Source organism: Labrus mixtus, chromosome 5, assembly GCF_963584025.1.
Source record: "Labrus mixtus chromosome 5, fLabMix1.1, whole genome shotgun sequence".
Classification (NCBI taxonomy): Eukaryota; Metazoa; Chordata; class Actinopteri; order Labriformes; family Labridae; genus Labrus; species Labrus mixtus.
Window position 1 is genome coordinate 13,488,096 of NC_083616.1, and position 18,648 is coordinate 13,506,743.

The 18,648-nt window shown below is 39.0% G+C and overlaps 2 protein-coding genes and 1 long non-coding RNA gene across 3 annotated transcripts; 1 reads left to right on the plus strand and 2 right to left on the minus strand.

Moving 5' to 3' along the window:
• Window positions 1-333: 333 nt before the first annotated feature.
• LOC132974119 (arrestin domain-containing protein 3-like) lies at window positions 334-4,927 on the minus strand. Its single transcript, XM_061037948.1, has 6 exons — window positions 4,588-4,927; window positions 3,900-3,957; window positions 3,679-3,820; window positions 2,268-2,343; window positions 1,326-1,582; window positions 334-1,138 (listed from the first exon to the last, which is right to left on the minus strand). The coding sequence occupies exons 1-6, from the start codon at window positions 4,838-4,840 to the stop codon at window positions 614-616; spliced, it is 1,311 nt and encodes a 436-aa protein (XP_060893931.1). The 5' UTR covers window positions 4,841-4,927; the 3' UTR covers window positions 334-613.
• Window positions 4,928-5,290: 363 nt separating this feature from the next.
• LOC132974121 (arrestin domain-containing protein 3-like) lies at window positions 5,291-10,356 on the minus strand. Its single transcript, XM_061037951.1, has 6 exons — window positions 9,906-10,356; window positions 9,393-9,450; window positions 9,095-9,242; window positions 7,989-8,085; window positions 7,338-7,594; window positions 5,291-7,179 (listed from the first exon to the last, which is right to left on the minus strand). The coding sequence occupies exons 1-6, from the start codon at window positions 10,159-10,161 to the stop codon at window positions 6,475-6,477; spliced, it is 1,521 nt and encodes a 506-aa protein (XP_060893934.1). The 5' UTR covers window positions 10,162-10,356; the 3' UTR covers window positions 5,291-6,474.
• A 3,700-nt stretch (window positions 10,357-14,056) lies between these two features.
• LOC132974122 (uncharacterized) lies at window positions 14,057-17,247 on the plus strand. The gene is made up of 3 exons (XR_009673097.1): window positions 14,057-14,264; window positions 14,370-14,421; window positions 16,207-17,247. It is a non-coding gene; the product is annotated as an uncharacterized LOC132974122 (long non-coding RNA).
• Window positions 17,248-18,648: the final 1,401 nt, after the last annotated feature.

Sequence of the window (18,648 nt, forward strand, 5' to 3'; positions counted from 1 at the left end):
TAACAACGTTGTTGTAAGTCGTAAGAAACTAGGCATAATGAACTGAACAACACAGTACAGCGGAGAACAGAACAGGAATGATGCAAAACGCTCACCCGTAGTACGTAGCATGTAAACTATCCAGCTAGGATAACTGTGTTAAGAAATGTTCTGGTTTACAGCCACAGATAGGTACAGCCTACAAAGAAAATATGTTCCCTTTCTCTGTGCTTGATTGTGGTGAGGTTAACTGTTTAAAAAAAAATCCATTGACCTCCACTATGATCTAGTTTAGGAGAAATGTATAAGAGAAAGTTAGTAGAATGGATATGAATGAGTGCATAAACATATTAATTAAAAGTACAAAGTGAAGTTTTTACTTATCTCAATCCTTCATCCTAACAAAACCCTTGAATGAATGATGAACATAGACAGATCACGATGGTATCACAATAGAACTTAAACACTATAAATCTTCAATATTTCCTGTATATGACCCTAAACTATGCAAATGCAAACAACGGTTTAAGCTATAGCAATATTAAACATTTAGTTCATTTTCAGTAGCTCCAATGCCCCCTTCAATAGCAGTGTAGCATTCTTTAGGTAGTTCAGTTTTTATCATCTGTGCTTTTTAAGTAGGAGGGGGGAAAAGGGACATATAGGTTGGAGGGGTTTCTCCCTGCTGAAACTGAGGCTGAGCAGCAGGGGCTTGGGGCTGCACTGAAGATGTTGGGAAAGCTGCAGCTGGATAACCATAAGGAGGAGCCTGTTGTGGCCACTGATTATTAAAGCCAAATGTTGTGGGGGCAGGTTGTGCGGGATGTGGTGCTGGATATCCATAAGTGCCTGGGCCTGTGGGTGCAGAATAAGGTCCTGGGGGAGGGAAGTTGCTGTAACCTTGTGCACCAACAGCCCCAGCTGGGTAGGGCCCCAGAGTCTGACCAGGCTGAAGTGGAGCACTTGGACCTACAGGTACAGGATAAGGTCCCACAGGGAAGGCTGGAGGAGGGAAGTCACTGTGACCAGGGGCACCAACAGGCCCAGATAGGTAAGGACCCATAGATTCATCGTGCTTACGGGAAGCACATTTAGCAGGAACAACAACCACGGGAAGCACTACCTCTGGATCAATGGCAAAACGGATGTCCAAATACACCTAGAAAACAGAAACATATATAAGCTCCAATGATTGAGTTATGTTCTCTTATATGTTTAAAAATATTTGTAATATGTGTTGTGTATGACTGTATGTTGTATATCTGTGCCACAATGACACAAACACCTGCTAATAAAAGAGGTTCATTTGTGAGTTGATGTAACACCTTTATTACATTAATCATTACCTGGACAAAATATTCATTTGTGATCAATTCACAATTGTTCATGGTGTATACGGCATCAACAGGAACGGTCAGCTTGCAGGAGACGGTTTCGTTTGAGTTGGATGCAATAGTTTCCCCAACCTCTTTGCAATAAGTTCGATAACTGTGCTTAGTGGAGACATGGGCACGGTAGACTATTTTCTGCATCAAGCTAAATTTGGGCTTCATTTTCTTGGAGGAGGAATTGCAGACTTTGGCAACAACAGATAAAGTGTCACCTATAAAACAAAACACAACATCTGATTATACACAGTTCTCTGAATTAATGTCATCCTGACACACAATAACATGAATTTAATTAATGACAAAAGCATATATGTAAGTATGAGACTACATGTTTAAACTCGTTCGTCAAAAACGATTACAAAAAAGCTGTAAACACCTGTAATCATCCAATAGTACACTGCATTTGTCTTTCACTGCTGTTTTGTTGTGTTACAAGCATAGACTGTATAAAACACAGAAGTAATTTCAGTGACGTCATTAGTTTCTGAAAACGATGGAGGTCACCATATTGAAAATGCTATCTGTGAATGAATAAGGAGCACCTAGTTTTTGGCTCGCACACCCCATGCACAGAGGCGGCTCCTTTTCCACTTGTCATTCTGCATTCTCTCTCTCCCTGATTTCCAACTCTATCCACTGCCATGTATCTCCAATAAAGGCATAAAATAAATGTTTTTTTAAAAAGTCGATGCGTTATAACAAAGGTTAAACCCCACGTATTGTGTGTTCCAATAAAGAAATGAGCCACTCATATAAAATTTAGATTTTTGTACCAGACAGTAAACAAGTTTGTATTCTGCTGTAAGAATGGGTTCATTAATATTGAACTGTTTGGCATTTCTGCATTGGCTTCATTTTTTAAACACTGCTTGATTACAAGTAAGCTTTATACATTACCTGGACAGCAAATCCTTTTGTCAACAGTAGCAGACATTTGGACCTTTCCTTTTTCCAATGAAGCAGTGACGGGGCACTAAAACATATCAAGAACATATTTTAAACCAATCAAAGGCTTGTATGCCTGTGAGTCAGCTTACTGTTGACGTTTGGACCCCTAACCACCTTTTGAATTTCCCTTTTACAAGAAAACCTTTGTATGACCTCCTGCCTTTCTCCGAACTGAGAAACAAACACTGTCTCAACTATGTTTAGCATTAAACTCTTCAATCTACCCCACAACAGAGGGTGCTGATAGCCACCCCCTCTTCTTGTTGATTCAACTATAAAAGTGTATTTTCTCCTTTGAACTTGACTACAGACTGTTCTTACTGTACATTCTGGAGCCATTGTTCCTTCTCTTTGCAAACAGAATTAAACTCAACCAAGACAACTACTTGACCCAAGATCTCTTATTCAAACAGAAATTTCCAGGACAGTAAACGCCCTTTAAATTAAACTATTTTACCTGTCAATCATATCAGTGTTTTTACATTACTCTCATTAGAGCCAGCTCTACTCCTTTCAGCAAACGGCACTCTATTTCCTAATTGCTAAAGTCAGTTTGTGGTTTCCTGCTCTTTTTATTCTCCGCTGTACTAACTCAGATTTCTCAAGCTCTTATTGCATGTGTCCGCTCTTTCATACTGAGGCATAATACACCCCAGACCTTTGTCTATGGCAGACTTCATGTTGAGAAACATTCTGAATAGAAAAACAAAAAAAAATACTTTTACCTTCACCAATATTTCAGTGTAAGCCAACTGTCCCTCTGAGTCATGTGTGTCTTATGTTGAATATGTCTCCTACAGAAACAATCCACCTGACGAACTGCAGGCATTCAAGTATTTCATGCACTACAATCACTTTATTCTATTTGATATCAGTTTTTATACAGCTCTGGTTACATTTTATTCCTGTTGTATCTCTATCCATCATTGCACTACGGTCACTTTATTCATTCAGTGTTTATCTTTTTTCATGCAACTCTTATATATATATATATATATATAGTTCTGTTGTTCTATTCTTCGCCATGCAGCACTATCCCTTTATCATTTAGTACTACTTGCACATAGCTCTGTATATAAATATTTATTTCCCGTTTATTGCATACAGTACTGTTTACATCAGTTAGTCTGATCAATGTACACATATATCTCTACCGTATTTATTTACATTTTGTATTTTAACTTTTGTAAATTTTTATTTTAACCTTCGTATTTAAATTGACGCTGTACTTTTGGTTTAAATTTTTTGCCTACCCACTGTCGTTAATTTACTGCTGTGTTTGCCTTTGAATTGCCCCCCGGGGACAAATAACGTTGTGGAATTTGAATTTGATTAGATATGAGTAAATATTATGATTAACCTGGGCAATGTTTGCAAAGGAGTTTGACAGAAATTTGAGCTCCTGTTCTTCCACCAAAGGCATCTTCCAGCTCCTGGACATCCTTGCTATTAGTGTGTAGACAACCTTTCCATGAAGGTCCTTGAAGGATGACGGCAGGTCACTGCAAAACAGGACCAGTAAATTATTTCCTAGTAAAAGCATGCTATGGGACAGTAAAATGTACTTAAATTGACCTTTACCTCAGTGGTATGTTGAGACTGAATTTATGGCAATGGTCTCCTTTCGGAAGCACAGTGCCTGCAAAACAAGTGAGAATGTTAAAAATAAATCTCTGACCCTCTCATTGGATTCATACAGCTGTTATAATGTGCTCACTAACATCGTGTGTCATTCCTTTAAGTGATTAATCTCTGCAATTTTAACCAGCACATGTTATATGGATTTTTGTGGGTAGCTACTGAGCAGGAAGAATTAACAATTTGTTTAAGCTTGTGTGCTGGTGAAGAGCCCTGACTTTACCAATAAACCTACACCCATGCAGGTACAAACAAGGAAACAGAAGTTCAAACACAAAACCGTGCCCCACCCAGGATTCAATTTGCAAACCACTGTTCAACCCTGCTTCCCAATTCATGTCTTTCTGGGAGATGTACATGTGCAAATTAATTCAAACAAAAGACCTAGCCTACATGCACGCTGTAAGCAAGGAACTTTCATGAAAGATGATTTTTTTATTTTAAGAAATAATGGATAAACAATTGTCGATAGAATCAGTTACATAACAAGCAGGCTGTGCTAAAGAATTGTAGCCATTTCACAAATATGTCACAGCCTGCATATGCCCATCAGCCTACCAGTAGGCCTGTAAGCCAATCATTTCAAAATAAGACATTCGTTTTCCAAGCGTTGCACATTTCTTTGTCTTACCGTCGGAATTCTTTTCAACAATGGATTGTTTAACTTTCAAGTACTCCTTGATTTTAGATTTTGTAGTCCTTCTATCTCCAGCTCCCTCCGTCCAGTGTACGTGCGCGTACCCTTTGACTTTAACACCTAGACTTTTCACTTTGGTGTCTTCGGTCAAAGTGAAAGTTAGCGTGCCCCTGATGGTATCTCCTGAGGTAAATGTTTTCTCTTCATTCAAAGCTTCACAAGTCAGCTTAAAATTTTTCGGAGACATTTTTGATATAGGCTATCGACCAATCGTGCACTGCAATTCCAACTGCGGCTTCTACGCTGTCAAGGTGTTGACTGTGTATGGAAAAAGTCACCTGCTTAGTCCTAAAGCGGCTCCGCCCGTAGAGGGAGGGGCAGGGAAACCTGTACTATTGTCCTAATCCCACCATTACAGTACTGAGAAAATATCAAATATTAAATATGAGCAACATTCACAAAGGGCAACAGAGGTATAAAAATAGATCTAAACTTCAGAGATGAAATAACATAGCCTATTACTCATACACAAATAAACTGGTGTGGCTTTTATTAAGACGGAAGAGATCCAGTGTTTAAAAGCTGAATAGCCACATGAATGAGATTGTTTGCTTAGAGTTGGGCGACCTTGTGGAAGTTAAACATACAGCATGATAAGAAGCCATACAAAGTCTTCATGCTCACACTGAAACATTCACAAGATGGCAGGTCTTTATTTTGATCAACAACTCAGAGAAAACAATGGCAATTTGGGAGTTAAACAGATCATGTTTGAATAGTGTATTGTGATATGTCTCACAAAATAAAAACACTTGAAATTATAGAACACATGCATCTATAGGCCTTCTAGAAATGTAATATTAAAAAGTTCAATACATTTTTTTGCGATAAGGTAGGCTTCCTGTTCTGATTCTTTCAGCCAAACTGCAAACAGAAAAGTGAGGTAGAAAGAGTGGGTAGCCTATATAATAAAGATTATATATACCCTGTAAAAAACATTAGGACACTTGAGTTGAACAAGGCACAAAAATTACACAACCTTTATCCCACAGAGGTCTGAGTAATTGAAGCATTAGTTATCTTAAGCTAACAGGAACCTGAACTAACCAGAAAAAACACTGCCACATGTAATATGTCTATGTTTGTATAGAATTGTTGGCATGCTTACTTTAAATATAGCACACAATGTCTGCTTTAATAACACTAGTTTAGTGGACACAATGGTACTGTTTGCATAACTAGCAATGTGACCACTTTTAAACATACAAGCATAAGGACAACAAAATGAGCACCCATAAATACACATAATTTTAGTACTTGTTGCCATAGTGGTTGTGTTATGAATACGTGAAAATGTCTATGAACAGGTTTAAATTAAAAAAACATTGCAAACATTTTGGTTACTTTTATATATTGCATTTGATTGTTTCTGTAGGTATTGTTGAATTATTTCTTGATTTGTGAAATAAAACAAAAACAACAGGTTAGTCATCTGATTTTGTTTCAACATTAACTTGTGTTATTAAGAAAGGGGCAGGTATTATATGTTTTCTTCCTCCTGCTCCTGATGGTCATGGACAGTTTATAAATAACATGAGAAAGTATTTCATATTGTGTGTTATTGTTTTGAAATCATACACTGAAATGAGCAAATAAATCAAATATGAAATTAAATGAAATATGGCTTATTTCATCCCATATAATGTTACATGATGAATCTGAGGTATAACTTTGTCATATACCAATTACTCAATACACAGGGTGAGCGATAATGCCCGATATATTTCAGTCTTTCAAATCAAGAGCTTATGCCATTTAAAAGTTAGTGGTGAGCTCTGAAACATAGAAGTATACAGATTTAGTCATCCAGGCTATGTTCTATTACCTTGCATCTGATTGTCCGGTAGTATAAGAGGGGAAAAGGAGTGAATATGCTGGAGGAGCATCATCAGACTGAGACAGGAAGTCTGTGTTCATCACTGGCGCAGAGGGCAGCAGGTTGTATGCAGGAGCAGGTAGTGATATGTTATATTGTGGAGCAGGGGAAGGTTGGAGCTCTGGGGCACTCTGGGGTGGGGGTTGGAGCTCTGGGGCACTCTGGGGTGGGGGTTGAAGCTCTGGGGCACTCTGGGGTGGGGGTTGGAGCTCTGGGGCACTTCGGGTTGGGGAAAATGTTGGGGCAGTAGGTGGAGGATGAAGCGAAGATGATGAAGATGAACATGGATATCCATATGGAGAATCCTGCTGTGGGGGCGTGTTGTTGTAGCCCCAGCTCATATGAACTGGTTGAGCGGGGAAGACACTTGGTGGAGCAGCATTCACTGGTGGGTAATTCGGAGGCACATGTGATGGTGAATACCTTTGGACTCCTGGGTATCCATAACCACCTGATTGTGGAGATCGAGGATATGGACCAAAAGGCACTGCATGGGAAGGGGAGTTGATGTTGCTTGGACCCCCATAGGCCCCTGATGGAGTGGGACCTGCAGCCACACCAGGCTGAAGGGCAGAAGCTAAGCTAGGAGAACATATGACCAACGGAAACACAATCTCCGGGTCGAAAGCAAAACTGATGTCCAGGTACACCTAAGGGGAAAAAAAGACAGACTCATTTTATTTTAAAGTCGAATAGAAAGAAAACATCTATCAATACTGATGGCTCAGCAGTTACTAAAATACGCTCTGTCAATCAACTGAACTGACTCTGCTTTAAATTTAAGTTACACAGTTACAATTGTGCATACCTTCAATTGGTAATCCACTGAAATGATATCACAATTGTAGATGGACTGTACCATATCTGTTGGGAGCTTCATTGCACACCTAACCTCCTTCTGTGTTTGGGCTTTGATGGAGTTGTCTTGCATTTTCAATATAGTGTTGCTTTCATGTTTGGTTCTTCCGCTGGCACGGTACACCACATCCTGGATTAAATGGAATTCGGGAGTCATCTCACTTGAAGAAGAATTGTTGATTTTTGCAACAACCATCAAAGTTTCACCTATGAGGAAAACAACACAGTAAGGTGTAATACAAATAGAAGTGGTTTTAAAATATATTCACTTTGTTTATTTTTGTATTAATTGCATAGACAACTGTATTTGTTTAATATGAATATTTCTTAAATCTTAACCTCCCAATTCCCCAAATGTATTGATCATTTATACTTATTTCCAAATCCCAGAAAACTCATTTAAGAATAATTGAAATTATTATTTTGTTCTTAACTGTAACCATCACTGACAAAAGACCAAGAGAAAGCAAAAGTTTGACACTTGAGATCAGCAGTATTGTTGCATGTGATATTAAATAGTTTTGTAATATGATAACGTTTTATCTGACTTTATCAGAAGATCTTGCTCGTCATCTTAAAATCTGCGGAGGGGTTGTCCTACCTGCAGTGTAAGCCCTTCTGTCAACAGAGGCATCCATGTGCACATTTCCTTTGGAGAAAGGACCCATCTCTTTTTTGGTTGAACCAGCATGCTGCAACTGGAGTGCAAAAGAAAAACAAAAAGGGGGGGGGGGGGGGGGGGGGGGGTTACTCTTGATCCACTTCTATTATTACAAGAATGCAGAGCATGTTATGTGAAGTGTCTCAGGGTAATACCCAGGTCCATAGGAGCAACACTCAATCTGAGAGGGGGTGGTGGTGGTGGTGTCTCAGGAGGCAGGACATAATATGGCAGTCAAAGCGACAGAGTCTGATGCTTTGATCAGTTTGTGCCTTTGTATCAATGCCACCTGTAATTGCACGTACAACAGATAACGAATGTATGGTAGAAACATATAAGCTGTACGAAGCAGCTCCACAACATGCACGATGACTGCACGGGATGCTCACCTGTCGCGTGATGTAAATGTTGTGCCGTCATCCCTGCCTGCTCGCTTGTGGTGAATTTTCCTGAATAGTTCCAGCTGTGTTCACACATCAGCTCACCCTTACTTTTCAAGGCAGGAAAACTCCGGGTATAGTCAGGGTGAAAGAAATCCTCATTTTGCTTTCACACATGCAGCTCACCAGAATATTTTGTGGAATTTCAGGAGTTTTGTGCATGTTTGAAAACACTAATTATGAATCCTTTTCACAAGAACTACTTTACAGAAGAAATAACATGTGAAAACGGACAACAGGAAAGTCTCTAACAATTAAAAAACAGTTTTTTACATTTGTGGCGTGCTTTCAAATCTAAATCTAAGCAGCAGTTCCCGTGGCAGATATTTAGATATTTAATAGCAGGACAGGCTCAAGTGGCTCTTATGCCATTAGTGATGGCTCTGCTCTAATACCCCAACCCAGTAAATGTGCATGCAAGATACAGTAGTTTTAAAGTGGAGGACAGTGGTTTGTAGGGCTTCCCTCATGTCCTCCTCAAAATTTTTCTTGCTTTTTGTTTTTTGTTTTTTTTCAACCCACATCTCACTGTAAGTGTATTCCTGCTCATGAAGGCGTGATAGTTTCTGTCAAATTGCATTCATTATGTTTCAATGATATGCCTACCATCAGCGACTGAAGGTTTGGAATAGACTTTGAGACAAAATTGATCTCCTTTTCGACTGTACGGTCCATCCTCCAACTCCTGGACAGCTTTGTTTCCAGCATGTAGACAATCCTTCCATGATGACCACGGAACGATGACGGAAAGCTTCTGTAGTGGGAAAACATGCATAAATGATACATTATCAGAAAAGGATTACATCTATAAACAGCGTTTAACATTATTGTACAGAATGTACAAGAGTAGTCTACTACTGTCTGTTCAAATCAGATGCATTGTGCCATAACAGTCTGCACTCACCCTGGGGGTATGTGAAAGTTGAATTTATAGACATGGATTCCTTGGGGAAGTAAAGTGTCTGGAAGGAAAAGGTTTTTGGTGTTAATAATGACCTTGATCACTGCCATTCAACTGCTGTAAAAAAACATTTACACCAACTGACCCTCCCACATAATTATCAATTAGAATAAATGCATCAATGCATTTCCACCAGTTTAGTATTATTCACAAAGGCAAGTGTAACTTTACAAAATTCACAATTTCCACTTCCGTTAGACTGATAGCCCCCACATTATGCACTTTTCTTACGTTTTGAATGTGGGATTTAACTTGTTTATTATTTTATGGTGTTCTTGAGTTATCGTTTACATTACTGTAAAATCGCAGACTTGCCTAGTTATGAAATAAATAGAAAAGGAAAACAGCTCAAAGTAACAGTCAGGAGGAGAAAAATAAAGAGGGCTTACACACTGTGTGATAGTTTAATCTCAATGGGTTAAGGCATGCAGAACTAACAGGACATGTACCACCTACCCTCGTTTTGCTCCGGAATTAAAAAGTCCTTCAGTTTGAAATATCTCTTTTTTGCACAGTATGTGTACGTCTTTTTGCCGTACTTTTGCGACCAAAGCACATTAGCGTCCCCTTTTGCTTTGACAAACAGGCTTTCTACTTTCGTATCCTTTATTAAGACCAGAGTTATTTTTCCAGTAATAGTGTCTCTTTCCGAAAACGTCTCGTGCTCATTCAGCGCGTCGATAGTCATTGTTAAGCTTTGAATTGAAGGCATCGTGGTATAGTAGCATGAGTAGGTGATAATCTAGACAGTTAGATAGCTTAGCCTATATAAAAACACAATGTGATCGACCCTACAACTCCTTTTCAGATGGCTCCGTTTTATGGTAGACTTCTTTGAAAAGACCCATGGCGTCTGGACTGCTGAGCAGGACACGCCCTATGGAGGTCTAATAAAACCTCTACTGCCATCCAATGTACAGAGGACAAACTAGGGGGGCTCGATGTAATCTAAGACCACTCTCTACAGCTGCTCGAAGCTATCATGCAAAACAAAAATAATAATACAACAGAGGTCAAGCACAGGAAAAAATAACGCAGAAGTAAACCCTAAACTCTAATATATAGATCTGAGTGTGACCCCAAGTAACCATACAGTCATGTGATCCCGGAATCTTTTTTGTTTCTACTTGAAGTCTTCAAACAAGTGTACATACCACTTTACGCAACAGCCACCGACAACAACCCGAAATAGTAATATGTCAGTTTATTGATAGAAAAAAAATGAAAAAGGGATAACAATTTCCACTATAATTTCTATTTGGTTGTGAGTGAACAACAAGTTGTTTTTTTTAAAACCTGCAAATGTTACCCACGGAATAAGTAGGCCTAGGCCTACAATTTTCGAACTCGAGAAATGGGACTTGAAGGCAGCATTGTTGAGCAAAAATGACAAAACGGAGCAGATAAGTTTATCAACTGAGTTCAAACCATAGACTGTAAACAGACTGAACTGCCTATTGAATAACGTTTCTGCTAATGCAAAGACAGCATAGGATATTTAAATATCATATGCCATTTTTTGTGATAGTGAAATAAATAAAATGCAACTCCAGCCTCACATGTGGGTCATGATTGATAAAAAAAAACAAAAAAAAAACTAAGGTAAACAATTTGTTCCTTTTATTGTGAAGGGATCCGTGTATGTGGGCGTAATCTGTTAGTATTACAATGTGCTCTTATTTTGAAGGACACACACGTTCGTAACAGGAAGTTGTTGAGTTAACGAGGATTCTACAAGGGGCAACCTCCGGTCTCGAAGAATGAGAGTCGGGTATGGCTGCATCCTGGCTACTCTCGTCTGTGCTCTCCCGTCTCATGTGCTCTCGCGCCCCGCCCCCCCCCAGAAATCTACAACGGCAAACCCACAAGAACTAAGTGTCTCCTGACCCACCAAATGTGAAATGAATCCATCCAGTCCTTTGTTTGTGGTCTGTGTAAATCTTACAACACAGAGAAAAATGCTCCGTTTGTATTTATGTTCATCATTTCTAATGATGTTGCTGCTTTGTTGGAGACTTTTCATTATAAAATTAAAATAATTTATCCTTAATTACTCCCGCGAGGTGGAATTCAGTTTTACACTCTGTTTAATGAACATGCTACACACACATGCACAAACAGGATCCTATGGACGTGCATTAATGGAGAGGTCTCAGAATGAGGGTGCTGCCCACAGCGAGCGCTCCAGAGCAGTTTTTGGGGTTTGATGCCTTGCTCAAGGGCACCTCGGCAGTGCTCAGGAAGTGGACTGGCACCTCTCCAGCTACCAGACCAATTTCAGGACTTGGTGGCGACCCTCCGGTTCCAAGTCCCTACAGACTGAGCTACTGCCGCCCATTCAAAGTACTTTTGAAAGTAACAGTATTAAAATGTGTGTGTGTGTGTGGGGGGGGGGGAGACAAGAAAATTAAAAGTGTGTCTTACTTGAAATTAAAAGAAGAAAAAAACAGCCACAATAATTATAAGTATTAATTCATATGGCAGTTGGAGTAGGCTAAGTTAAATCAAATACTTACATCTGTCAGAGTATAGTTATATATAGTTATAGTTGTATAATTTGATTTTGATAAAGTTGCAGTTTATTTTCAGTGGCAAATATGAGCTTATTTCAAAAAGTTCCTTTTGTTACTTACTTCCCAAACCTACTTTAGTGTCTTACTTATTTACGCAATTGCATCAATTTGAAGTGCCAGAGTTTTTATGTTCACACATAAAAATATATGATGGTGGTAAGAGAATTTACAGTCTATGGGTGCGTTCGAATTGTCCCTCCTATCTCCTTTCACTATCCACTTTATCTTAACCCCGGGGAAACGTCATGAGGTCAAGGAAAGATGTTAGGAGAATTCATAAAGGACTGGCGGAGGTTAATGACGTAAATCCGCCGTGTTGAAACTACAATGTTCCGAAAATGGACTACAAAAAACGCATCTAAAAAACTTTCCTTTGTGCCTTCTTACCGGTGAAATAATCCTAATTACCACAAGGTTGGGATTGAAATAAAAGCAATATAGACTACCAGGCTACAAGTAACAAAAGTGAAACCATCACCTTCCTGTCCACTCAGAAATCAACATCAAAATAAACATGATTGTATGAAATTAATTGTTACATTAATGATGAAAGATATAAGATATAACCTACACATAATATTTTAAGCATACAAATGTACAACTGCACAAAGCATTCTTAAGTGAATTAAATATGTTGAATAAAACATCATCTGTATCACTTTACGATCATCGTTCATTTACGTGAACAGTTGGATGCGCGACTCGCCTTAAATGTTGCGGCCGCAAGGAATTATGGGGCGGCATATCTCATCTCCTTTCGTAAAGGATGGTCCGGTGTATCCTATGCTAAAGGAGGTTATAAAGGAAGCACTGACCCACCTTTCCTTAACTTTTAGAGAATTCTAACGGCTCTTATCATGGCCGCCACTTAAATGCTTCCGGGGTTAAGGTAAAGTGGATAGTGAAAGGAGATAGGAGGGACAATTCGAACGCACCCTATGGTTCAGATGGGGAAAAACAGATGTCCGTCAACTGACCCCCAACTGCGCATGTCAGGCCACGTTCAATGTGGCGGCCCTTTATTTGCCACGCAGTCGCGTGCCGCTCGTGATAGCTTGTCAACTTACATCCTCTCAAGACTCTTGTAAATCCGTAATACTTGGTTATTTTACAACAAATTTAAGTTTTTAGTTTGCAGTAACACACAGCCGCAACATCTATTCATTCGTCTGTCGGACAGAAAATGTTATCTCGCTAAAGTTAAAGGATAAGGTTAGCTTAATCTTTCTATAAAACACTATTCTTCCATGTTGTTAATGTGACCTCTGTGATAGTCTTCAGTGAATCTCTGGAGCCGCTCATGTGGGTTGTAACAGCATATTACATCTGCATTGTAATAAGACAAACAGTAGAAAGATGAATCTTCCACGTTACAGCACATACACGCTAGCTATACATAAGCCAACATGCTTATGTTAGCTAGCGATCTTTTAGCGAACTTTTAAATGGACAAAACATACAAAAACAGAGCTTCAGCTTATCAAAAACATGGCGAAATTATTGTTGAAACTTATCACAATTAACCAAATATAGCCATCTTTACTTGTATGTGCATTAACGACAATTTAAATGTAATTTCTCTGAGGCATTAACAGACAGTTACCTAGCGACCGCTGAGCTGCAGTTTCTTATTCCTGACAGCAGGTGTCGTTGTTGCGCAATTTAACTGGATTTAGAGTAAATACTGGAGAGGCTTTTATGTGTTTGATTGAGCTTCGGGGAACGGTGGGCTGTAAGTCAGATACCGACCTGGCACTGCTGCTGTTGAAGTGGTGAGTACTATGCTCGTTACAAACGTTGTTTTATTTCTTTGCATCATAGTTATCAGTTGTTTCAACACAAACCCATTCAGTCTGTGTCATATAACGACCAGAATGTCAGAATAACGTTACTGTCCCCTGATGATGAGTTAGCGACGCATGCTAACCTTAGAGTTATTTGGGCAGACTTTGACTGATGCACGGCGAAAAAAGTTGTCGACACATTAAAGTTGGGGCTGAAGTTAAGCCCGTAGCATAATAATATAGACAGCATATTGTCCCGGGTTCAGGTTACGATAGCTCCGGCTGCTAATTATCTGAGCAGCGCGTATGCAAAGTTTCTCATGTGTTGAAAATAACATTACTGTACATACTCTGCACAGTTGTATCAACTAGCATAATGACTTCGAACTTTATTCCAGCTTTCTAAAAAGGCGGTCAGTATCATCTCCAGCAACAAATGCAACCTACAACCGCGACAGGTATGTTTTCATGGATTAACATTATCTAAAAAAATACTGTCATTGAATGGTAAGATGTAATATTCTACTTGTGTTTTGATTCGGGAATGATGCTTGCTGTCCAAGGTGTTCAGCTACTGAATGAGGAAGAGGAGGAGGCTGATGTCTTGTAATCCAGGTAAATTTAACTTACATCTCAAACACACACATATATATTTCGCAGATCACCTTCCAGTCATGCAAATGCTTGTATTTGTAAGTATTTCCATACAAACACATTTCCACTTTTTTTCAAATCGACAATGGCTGCATGATGCATCAATGCTATTTAGGACCATTACAAAGTGTATTTGAAATGGCACACTCCATTTATATTTTGACTCTTTCTATGTCTCCAGCTGATTTTCAAGTTGAGGACTCTGCTCACCTTTATGTTATTTGGTGCAGTATGAAGTGGAAGTGAGAAGTATGTCACTAACAGAGCAGGTTTTTTTCTGTCTGCCTTTTTTACCCAACAAGACAACTTCAGAAGCACACCCTCATGTATGCAGAGAAGCAGTTTGGTCACAGCCCACCTGTATACAGAACACTGACCTTGCTTGCAGCTACTGATTATAACCACCAGGGGCCCGTTTCTGAAAGAAGGTTCAACAAACCATCAGTCTAACCCTGAGCTCTGAGTTGATTTACTCTCAGATGGGAAACTCTGAGTTTTCGGCGGTTCCAGATCAGCAGATTTGAATTATTTAAATCAACTCTTAGTAGGTTCACTCGGTGTTCAGCGCGTGCACCACGATGATAAAAAGACAACATGAATTGAGCCCCGATTCTACGATTCACCATGGCAACAGGTGACAAAAAAGAGATCCTCCTACTTTAACCATTTCAAAATATAGCCTATCTTCATGTGGACATACGGCGAATATGAACAGGTTTTAAGAAGGAAAAAAAGGAACACTGCTGCAGCGGCAAAGGAGAGAAAAGAGAAAACAACTGCTCGCGTTAGCGCGTAATGAAGTCTATTAATTTAATATTTAATCAGAATTATAATATTGCAGGTCAAAACTGGTGGAATTGTATTTAACCTACAATTTATTTTCATTAAGATGCAACCCAGCAGAAGAAAAGCGACTTTAAAACAGCTCAAAATGAAATATAATAACATATAGATTTAAAGTTAACTTGATTCAGAGTCTATTTTGTGCATTAACTTTATCTCCAACATAGGCTAATGCTGTATTCACACCTATGATTCACACACATAGCCTAGGCTAAATTTCCTCTCACCTTTATCCTGTTTAGTTTATTAATTAATTAGGCCTAAATGATCATCTCCTGACGTTCGGCTCTAATTCCCTACGGAGTAATGTAGCCCCTTCATATGAGGCTCGACTAAAAGACACCATGTTCGATAAAATAGTTTGTTTTGTACGCTGTAGTAATGCTGACCTAACATAGGCTATCATATTAAAACAACCTGGATTTTTATTCAGACAAACTGTGAATCTTCACTAACGCGTGTGATACGGACTGAATGAAAGAATGAGGAAATGAAACAGCGTTTCTGGCTCTGAAAGAGGGAGGAGACCGAGAGAAAACCTGCTCCCGACCAGGTTAGGTTCACAGACTCAGTTACCATAGTAACTGACTCAGAGGTAAAGTTACCTCTCCCTCTGGAACGGGCTGGAGTTACCCCTCTTTCTTGGGTTTTAGTGACCTCCCCCTCTGAAACGGATAACCCAGAGTTTCCCTCATTTCAGGGTTAATTGACTCAGAGTTTGCACAAAACCTTCTTTCAGAAACGGGCCCCAGAACCGCCGAATTCCTGCTCGAAACTGTGATGGACACAAGATGTAAGTATTTAGTAGTACAGTTGTCTAACGTACAAATGTATTGTTGCTGTTACCTAAACAGTTTTGAAAATATGAAACCACTCTAATACAAAATAATATTGTTGTCCAAGGTCCTGAAGTTGCTGCAATAAAAAAAAAAGCTGGAGTGTGAACGCCTTGAAAGAGATGAGACTACGCCCATTGATGCAAAACAGAATTCGAAGATGAACGGGCCTTCCTACAAAACAGAGTCTAGTGCTGATGATCCACAGGCACCACCCACAGCTGAACTTTACTCACATTTCACAGGAAGAAACTGCTCCTAAACTTTCTGCCTGCCTGTATCTTCAGCTGTGCATCATCAGAGCTCAGGTCCATTATAACAAAGCTCCAGGATAGTGTAGACCCCCCCCCCCCCCAAGCAGCTGAATGTGTCAATAAGTGCCCAAATGTGCTTTAGATTGTATTTGTATAGAAAGTCAATGTTTGTTGAATAAATAACTATTTTATCTTGATCTCTTTAACTTTTCCTTCTTATTATATTATCCTATTTTATTATTACCTTAGTTGTTGTTGTTCTGCCCAATGGTGATCGTTTGAATCTTGAAATCTTGATAATGTTTTTGTTATTTGGTAAATATAAATAAGAAGATAGGACTAAAAATCAGTGGGCAATGCACACAATTACTAATTGTTATAACCATTACCAGAACAGGTCAATTACAGGTAGTAAATGCAATCACAACAATAGAGTAGAAGAAAAGGATATCTGTTTTATTATGTAAACTGGTCAAAACAAAAGACTTCAAGGAACTCAACATACAAACTCAACTTGAAATGGCACAAAAATACCGAACAAAACCACAATAGGTATGTATGTACAAGTCTGTAAGACACATTTTTACACAAGGCAACACACCCTGTAGCAAGGATACTGTACTTGTATAAGCATCTCAGATTTTCCAGACGCATCAGCTTTGATTCATAACTCTGTTCCCCTCTCCCAAGCAGCCATGCTATCATAACACACATTGTCTATATGCTGCAGGCCTGTCATGCTGCTCCACTCCAGGCTCCTGCTCATCACTGATGGTGAGTTGAAGTTGAATCCTGGAATAAAAGGAGAACCGATGTTGAAAAACAAAAACCTCATACACTTATTACATATACATGGTCGCAGACTAGTTATAATTTTGCCCAAACAAGTCGGTATTATGATCCTTCTCACGTCTAATGGGAAAGAGACTTTTAGATAACAGAATGAACATCCTTGCAGATTATGTATAACAGATTCAGACATAATGTGAGGCTGCATCATTTCCGGTGTCATCGTTGTCTCACGTTTAGCAGCTTTACCGGGAGCAGAAAGTCAACACAAGTTATGTCTCCGGTTTGCAAACAAATAGATAAATATATCCATCTTACGTTGTCTCCAAAAAGTTGATAAGCTTACAAACTGATACCTAGCATGTATACATATAGCTATTTATCTACAGCCTATAGTTGTCATGGTAACAGTTGAATACATATACTCATACTAAACATCGGACTGCAGACATCCAGGTTTGATCAAAATCTGGTAATATTACTGTACCTTTTGAGTCGACATGGTTCTTTATCTTCTCACGGCGTCTGTGCCGGCTTCCTCACCCTCTGCTTGTCAACAAATGCACATTGTTTCAGATGGGAAGCGTAACCGTTTTATGACAGTGCAGTTGCAGTCAGAGACCTGCTGTTGGCACCAAAGCGCACCAAAACTGAAAAGTTACATATTGGGGCTTTAAGTTAAAGGATCCTGTTTAAGGCCATGTGTCCAAAGCTCTCTGTGGAGCCCAATATATGCCCATCGTTTCTTTTTGGCTTAAAATCATACTTGACTTGTGGGCTAAAACAATTCCTTGAATCACTTGAGTAACTCGATGATGATTGTTATATGCTAATATGGAATGTTTATATGGCATGCTGCTCTTAAAGTGCATAAATACAATGTATGGTGATGACCAATGCATCCATTATTCAGAACACAGACATTATTATTCTGTGTAAGGAAGTAATCTGTTTTTGACTTATTATTTGTTTATACTTATAACGGGGAGGGAGATAGATCTTTTGTGGGCAAGCTACATTGACTTTCAATTAAGGGGTCAGTGCACTGCGCTCATTAGAAACAGTCCATTTGCACATTGGAACTTTCAGAACTATCTTCTGCTTTTTCTATGTTTATTTCTAGGATTTGTTGGTTTCAATGAGAAATGGCTTAAAATTACAGCCATGAAACCAGACAGTGACTCTCTCAGTAGAAGCAATGTCTGAAAAAAAGAAGTGAAGTACGAGGAATTCCCTTTTTGTCTCTTTTGGCTAGTGTAGTGGTTTTGAATGACATACATTTCCGACAGTTTTAACTTGTCATTCAAAACTCACAAGTATTTCCCGTGGTAGCGTGCAAATTCTTCATAAAGGTGCTTTTAAAATGTAAAAAAATAAAATAAAACTGACATAGGACAGTTTTTTTTGAGTGAACTATTAAAAATAATTTTTCATTGACTATGCAGTGCTCATAGGAGATTGGTTTC

What these genes read in the sequence shown, in the direction of transcription:
- LOC132974119 (XM_061037948.1), bottom strand. Translation starts at nt 4,840, where the DNA reads ATGTCTCCGAAAAATTTTAAGCTGACTTGTGAAGCTTTGAATGAAGAG. An exon ending in AGTCTCAACATACCACTGAG is followed by an intron (nt 3,821 to 3,899) that starts GTAAAGGTCAAT and finishes CCTGTTTTGCAG; the next exon opens with TGACCTGCCGTCATCCTTCA. An exon ending in CCTTTGCAAACATTGCCCAG is followed by an intron (nt 2,344 to 3,678) that starts GTTAATCATAAT and finishes GATATGTTTTAG; the next exon opens with TGCCCCGTCACTGCTTCATT.
- LOC132974121 (XM_061037951.1), bottom strand. Translation starts at nt 10,161, where the DNA reads ATGCCTTCAATTCAAAGCTTAACAATGACTATCGACGCGCTGAATGAG. An exon ending in AATTCCGGAGCAAAACGAGG is followed by an intron (nt 9,451 to 9,905) that starts GTAGGTGGTACA and finishes TTTTCCTTCCAG; the next exon opens with ACACTTTACTTCCCCAAGGA. An exon ending in CAGAAGGGCTTACACTGCAG is followed by an intron (nt 7,595 to 7,988) that starts GTAGGACAACCC and finishes TTTTCCTCATAG; the next exon opens with GTGAAACTTTGATGGTTGTT.